This window comes from Engraulis encrasicolus, chromosome 20 (genome assembly GCF_034702125.1).
Source record: "Engraulis encrasicolus isolate BLACKSEA-1 chromosome 20, IST_EnEncr_1.0, whole genome shotgun sequence".
NCBI lineage: Eukaryota > Metazoa > Chordata > Actinopteri > Clupeiformes > Engraulidae > Engraulis > Engraulis encrasicolus.
In genome coordinates this window covers 10,819,528-10,827,027 of record NC_085876.1, presented here as the reverse complement: position 1 = coordinate 10,827,027, position 7,500 = coordinate 10,819,528, and the positions used below count along the sequence as shown (strand labels likewise).

The window sequence follows — 7,500 nt, the reverse complement described above, 5'->3', positions numbered from 1 at the left end:
TGTGTGTGCCACTACTTGGTGTGCAGGATGAAATTTCAGCTTGAGGGCCGCAGTGAAAGGATGTCCTTTTACACCAGTTCAGTCCAGTTCAATCTGGTTTGGGTGCCTCTCCAATCTGCTACGGGTGCTGTGTGTGTGTGTGTGTGTGTGTGCGCGCGCAGTGACACCGGGTAGCCTTCAATAGCCTTGCTGCTGAATAACCAGAGTTATCGAGTGCAGTGTGTGTACGTTTTTCCCCCACCAGTCACTGTGGCAGGTAGATTTTAAAATAATTATGTGGTCAGGGGGTGTGGTGGTCCTTCCCCAGAAAATGTTGTATTTTTAGATGCCATTTCCTGCATTCTGATCAATTTTAGGGTGAAGAATGGTAAGTCCCCTTTGAAAAAACAAATTACCTGGAAATTCAGGCTAGTTATAGCTAGAGTTGAGGTGAAAGTTTTCACCCGTCAGAGTGACTGATGCGTTGACAAATTTACCCATCACCGTCACCCGTACCCATTCTTTATGTGAGACTACTGTATATTATGTTCTATGTGAATGTCTGTTGAGTTTGTGTATGAGAGTGTGAGAAATGGTTTGTTTGTGTGTATGTGTGTGTGTCTGTTCTTTTCCAGGCACCTCTGCATTACTAAAGGGCTAATCTCAGTCGGATTCACAGCCTTTCACTGCTACACACACACACAGAGACACACACAGAGAGAGAGAGAGAGAGAGAGAGAGAGAGAGAGAGAGAGAGAGAGAGAGAGAGAGAGAGAGAGGCTAGGCTAATCTATTGGGGATCCACGGCCTTTCACTGAAGCTAATGAACAAGAAAAGGAATGCACAAGCAGCCAAAATTCCTGTTGCTACGCTCCCGGCACACACACACATGACACACAAACCATCGTCTACCATCCTCCCACAGCTTCAGACATACATAGACATATAGACAAGAGACAAAAACTCACAAGCATGCATGTTTCGCTCGCGTACACACACACACCTTTATCTACCACCCTCACACAGTCATAAACTAGAGCAGACACACTCTGCTCTAGTTTATGGCTGTGTGAGGGTGGTGGATAAAGGTGTGTGTGTGTGTGTGTGTGTGTGTGTGTGGTTATATTCGACTTGACCCATTATTTTTGACTTGTGCTTGTGGCCTAATGCTTCACCGACACCCCACCTCCATGGAGAAGTTTTCCGCCGTCAGCCCAGGGACAACAACTTTTGGGAGACTCTTCCCCATTCAACATCCCGATTGCAAATGAGACCTTAACCTTCAAATTGTGCTTTTGCAAGATATTAAATAACATTTATATTGTCAATGACTTCTTGCCTCGCATCGCCACAAGCACAAGGCGAGGAAGGAAGTGGTGATAATGGGATGGACCATGTGTGTGAGCGTGTGTGTGTGTGTGTGTGCCTGTGTGTATGTGTGTGCGCGCCCCTTGTACCCCTGAATAGGCTTTAGACCAGTATAACTTTTGCATTCATGTAAAAGACACCTCATTGCTACTTTAACATTGTTAGGGGAGCGGTATGGGTTTTTAAATAATTATTGGTCCTCCCAAATGAAGTAATCAAAGTGTGTATCGTACCAACAGATGCGCGTATGGTGGTGATGTCGTAGCACTCCAGATGGAAGATAACCTCCTCCACGGCCTTGATGCCCTCCTCGGGGGTAAAGGACACCTCGTGGTGCTCACTGCCAATAAATGCAGCCACCTGGGAAGTTAACGGAAAACAGTATCCAAACTTAGTTGAGAAGAAAAACAAACTTTTCTTCACCAAGGCACTCTAAAAGTATGGTTAAAAATATCTTTAAAAGTCCACTAAGGACTTTAAAAATAAAAATAAAAAAAATCCCCCAATTTTTCCAAAGGGACTGAGCACTCCTATAACTTGCAACAATTGTAAAAAAAAAAAAAAAAAAAAAAAAAGAAATATATATATATATATATATATATATATATATATATATATATATATATATATATATATATATATATATATATATATATATATATATACTGTATATATATACAGTATATAATAAATATATTTGATGCCTTCTTCTTGGCTGAACAAGAGTAATACTACCGATGTATGCAGTCACCTCGAAAAAATAAGACTATGTACATATACAAGTTGAGCATAAAAATATTATTGTGTCACAGTCATGTTACATTCCCTCTTGTGTAAAGGACACCTTATGGAGCTCACAGACAATATATTGCACGCAGACACCTACGAAATGCACATTTTAATATAAATATGATATTAAATTTAATGCCCTCTTTGGGAGTATCCATGATGTTACATACACAGCGACCTTGTCAACAAATATAAGTATCAATTTTTTAAAATTCTATAATATTACATTACATTACATTACATTATATTGCGCTTAGCTGACGCTTTCATTTATTCAAAGCGACTTACAACTATTATTGTTCAGGGTATTGGTTACAGTCCCTGGAGCAATGTGGGGTTAGGTGCCTTGCTCAAGGGCACTTCAGCCATGGATGGAGATGTAGGGAGAGGTCAGGGGGGATTCGAACTGGCAACCCCTAGATTGAAAGACCAACTCTCTAACCACTAGGCCACGGCTGCCTATAATAATAATAGTGATTAGTAATAATGATTACGGTACTTATGTGGCTTTCTATAATGCTGCGAGAGCTACCTGAACACCTTTAACTGAAGCAAGAACACAGCACTGTGAGGGGTGTGTGCTTTCTAAAAAACATACTGATAGACATGAATGAACCTGATCTTATCAGATTGGTGAAAGCCTTGCCTAATTTGTCTAGGCCACAACCAGAGACTTCAACAAGCTACAAGTGCAATGGTAAGAGGTTAGAAAGTGTGTGTAGTACACACATTGATCAATCTTCAGGGATTTCACAACTTGTGTACGGACTGTACGCTACAAACGGAAGTGAATCAGAGGAGGAAATGTCATCAGACCGCAGATGCCGTTCCTGCAGCAAGGGGGGGGGTGTGGTACTCCATACATGAAGTACACGTGGACTGTAATATCCTTTAGCATAGCATAGTGCAGCATAGCATTGTATAGTATACAGGGTTTGACATTATTTTTTATTTTATGTTTTATATATTAATAATAATACATGAGTTTTATATAGCGCTTTTCATGATACTCAAAGTCGCTTTAATATATTATATATTATATATACAGGCCTCTAAAATAACTTTTCTTCAAATGGCTAGTAGATGTTAATTGTACTAACCAAACACACACACTCACTAATGGGTCAAAATGGCTAGTAAGTTGGATTGAAATTTCACCAGCATTTGACCAGTTGGATGGTGCAAAGCTGTGTGTGTGTGTGTGACTACTATATCATACTATGGTATGGTACAGTGTAGCATGCGGGCAGCCTGAATATCAGGGCTCTGCACAGGGTACTTATAGTATACTGCCCTACAATTTCAGTATCAGTACCAGTATCCTACTATACTATATGGTTATGGTACAGTGCTGTAGTATTCTTTCTTTCAATGGAGGTACCGCGCCTTTGAACTTGATGCCTGGTGGGTGCGTAGGTTCCAGTGGATTAACTTGAAGCAATGAAGGGGAACTCGCACACCGTTCTGCCGAATGCAATGTTGATTTTTTATTGCATTAGAAAAACAAAAAAGGTGCTACCCAAGTGTAGTGCAAACGTTTCGGTCACAGTCAGACCATCATCAGTGCAACGTTGCACTGATGATGGTCTGACTGTGACCGAAACGTTTGCACTACACTTGGGTAGCACCTTTTTTGTTTTTCTAATGCAATAAAAAATCAACATTGCATTCGGCAGAACGGTGTGCGAGTTCCCCTTCATTGCTTACAGTGCTGTAGTATACCTTGCAGGCAGCCTGGTATATTACAGTATACTATGGTACAGTACAGTAGGCCCTATACCTTGCAGACCGCCTGGTATCCTACAATACTATACTATGGTATGGTACAGTGCCTTGTGTACCTTGCGGGCAGCCTGGATGTCGGGGCTGTCCTCTGCTCCGATGGCAAACGTCTGCACGGGGTACTTAAACTCTTCCTGCTTAGCAAGCTTCATTAGCGTCGCCGCCACCAGGCTCGAGTCCAGTCCACCTATCACAGAGCAGGAAGGGGGTGAGGGGGGCGGGCATTAGCATGATTCTTGAAGGGTGACCCACCAATTGCAGCCTAGAATGAGCAATTCTCAAATGCTTATACACACACACACAGACAAGCAGATAAGCAATTGGTGTAGTTCTCAATCCAGTTTCTGCTATAGATGCTTAATGCTATAGATATAGAACACGAGGTGTGTGTGTGTGTGTGTGTGTGTGTGTGTGTGTGTGTGTGTGTGTGTGTGTGTGTGTGTAGCCAGGAGGGTTTGCGTTCTGCGGTGTTACTTGAGAGCAGGCAGCCAATCTGTCTGTCTGTCTGTCCACACACGCAAATGTGTGTATGTGTGTGTACAGTGTGCAGAACTATTAGGACAGCCATATCCCTCTGGAAGACTTCACAATAGTTTATACACTTTTCAGAGTTTGTTAGATCTATTTTGTGGCCCATTTTCCCAGAAGAAGACAAAGTTGCCAAATAATTATGCACACCGGATATAAGGTGTTGGGCTCCTTCGATCACACCTTATCTTATTACACAAATATGCATGACCTGGAATGCTTAAATCCAGTTTTTCATGTTCATACAGGTTGTTTTTGGAAAATATGCATAAAAAGACAATATGGTCAAAAAAACATGTTTGCCTAATTATTCTGCACACTGTGTATGTGTGCGCGTGTAGCCGACACGTGTGCGTGCGTGCGTGTGTGTGTGCATGCGATGTACGTGCGTGCGTGTAGCCAGTGTGTGTGTGTGTGTGTGTGTGTGTGTGTGTGTGTGTGTGTGTGTGTGTGTGTGTGTGTGTGTGTGTGTGTGTGTTACCTGAGAGCAGGCAGCCGATCCTCCTGTGTGCCATGAGGCGTTTCTTTACGGCGTTCTCAAACAGCCTCCTGATGTTGCTCTTCACCGTCTCCATCTGGAAACCTGGACCACCAACACAGAGCTCATCACCATCCACTCCAATGCCAAAGTGGCTTCGAGACTGAAGTTCACACCAATGGTTTAACACAGTTGTACTTTTCATTTGCCTACATGTACATAATTTGCACTGTATATGTGTCCAGTTGGAAGGTGCCAATGTCAAATTTAGTATAGAGCGTGTTTGGGTCTCTATGAGCCTTTTTCAGGTTTTCACATAAGACAAATAGTATGTATTATTATTGCTTTACATTGAGATTCACTGGCATTGGCTCATTTTCTGTGAGGAACATCAATCGGAAACCTGGACGACCAACATAGAGCTGTTGGTCCATTCAATCCAATGCCTTTGTTGACTACTGAATGACGCTACAGCCAACCATGGTCCCAATGACAGAGTAAGACTGAGTTCTAACCCATCACTGTGAGCTATATGCCAGAGTTCAAGGGCCTGCACTGGCTACCAGGAGATGGACTCAATGGAATACATTTATGTACAAGGCGAAGTGGTGTAACACGCTCAACTCAAACAAAGTGAACAACTGGGTGCTCATTCCTCGAGAATATATGAATTTAAATAAAGAGCAGGACAGCACTCCAAGTTTTTGTGGTTTATTGCCCATCAGGGGTTAACCTTCTTCAGTGTCGGGCAAAACCCTCTTTATTTGATACTTGGACTACTGCCACCATCTATGGCAGCCTGATCTCAGTAACGAGCGTTGAGTCTTATGGTCTGTGCTCAAATGACCATCCCTTACTCTCTGTCCCCTGTTGTCGTACAGAACAAGGGAAAGGGGCCTTAGTGTTTTCTGTTACTACCTCATGGAACAAATTACAAAAGGACTTGAAATTTACAGAACTGATTCCATTGGGGGATTTTAATTCCAGGAAGAGAACGCTTGAGTCTGAGTCAGTCATTTGTTATTATATTAATTTATTCTTTATTTTAATGCAACTTAAATGTTACTTGGCCAGGGTGCCCTTGTAAAAGAGATTTTTAATCTCAACGGGTCAATTTTCCTGGTAAAATAAAGGTTGAATAATAAAAAAGAAGCTGAGTGAGAAACATAGTGAGCTCTGCTATCATGCCCTTCAGATGGAAGTTGCTGTTCAACAACGGCCTTGGCTGTTAGCAGCGCTACTGTAGGTGAGGCGGTCATCTAAAAAGTGCTTTCCCAATTTGTAGGGTATGTTTGAAACCATTAATAAGCATCCACTTTGGCCTTGGGAGATGCTTTCAAAAGAGACTTGCTTTCAACTAAACCCTTTTGACGTCTTGCTCAGGTAGAGGAAGTATGAGGCGCTCAAGGTTGCAATGTTTCTACCTTTTTTAATTTGGCTACAATGCCTACGCGTTTCGACCCATAAGGCCTTCTACAGGGTGCATACTTTGAGTGCCTTGGATTTTCTCTACTCTGATACGCTTGAGAGACTCTACACCAATGAGCAACAAGAAAATAAGTGAAGACCCTGAAGCACTCCAATTTCACATTGTATTTCTTTTCTTTTTAACCCCTTAGTGCAGGTTATAACCTTACTGTCACCAAATTGTAATGAGTATGTCTTAATCTGTTACTTAAGGGTTTTGATACTGTCATAGCAATGTTGTTTTGATGTAGTTGAATATTTTCAGCAAATAGTGAATAGGCCCGCCGGCAACCCATCTGCAGTCTTACCTGAGGGCAGTTTCTCCACGCTGTCGTAGAGCGCGTGGCAGGGTGCGTCCACACAGCTGTGGAAGCGGTCCAGTTGCATAGACTCCACCTTGCCCGAGGGCTTCAGGTTGAAGACCTCAAAGTGACCCGGGGGGAACGCCTCCACCTTCACCTGCGTCGACATGGAGTGGGTGATGTCCATCAGGCCTGTACAACGCACAGAGACAGACACAAACATGGAGAAATACACACACATTACATTACATTACATTTGACTTAGTGATTAGCGCTTTGACTTAGTGATTAGCGCTTTGACTTAGTGATTAGCAGGGTATTAGTTACAGTCCTTGGAGCAATGTGCGTTTAGGTCCCTTGCTCAAGCGCACTTCAGCCAAGGGTGGAGGTGTAGGGAGAGGTAAGGGTGGGGTTCGAATCATCAACCCTCGGATTTTAAGTTCACTTCCCTAACCGTTGGGCCACGGCTGCCCGCATGACATATACACACACGCGCACACACTCACACACAAACACACACACAGCGTTATATATAGTAGGGTACTGTACAGTAATGTAAAAATATACTGCAAAACAGAGATTCCTACTTGGTGACAGTGGATTCATACATGCAGTTTCACGTTGGTCAATTTGGCCAGGAAAAAACACATGCATGCACATGGCTTCAGTCTTTATGTAAAGCTCAATAAATGGGAAGAATGACTGAGTGAATAGGGGACAATCAGACATTCCCGCAAAAAGTCTCTCTCTTTCTCTCCCTCTCACCATTTTCCCATTATTCAATCTATTAGCCTCTCTTTCTCTTTC

The 7,500-nt window shown here is 42.6% G+C and overlaps 1 protein-coding gene across 1 annotated transcript in view; it reads right to left on the bottom strand.

The window, feature by feature from the left end:
- asns (asparagine synthetase) overlaps positions 1-7,500 on the bottom strand; it is a 19,532-nt gene that overhangs the window by 7,934 nt on the left and 4,098 nt on the right. The window contains exons 4-7 of the mRNA XM_063184767.1: positions 6,700-6,885; positions 4,928-5,029; positions 3,978-4,105; positions 1,581-1,707 (exon numbers count right to left, since the gene is read on the bottom strand). Of these exons, the coding sequence (XP_063040837.1) occupies positions 1,581-1,707; positions 3,978-4,105; positions 4,928-5,029; positions 6,700-6,885 (543 nt within the window). The remainder of the gene's footprint in view (positions 1-1,580; positions 1,708-3,977; positions 4,106-4,927; positions 5,030-6,699; positions 6,886-7,500) is intronic.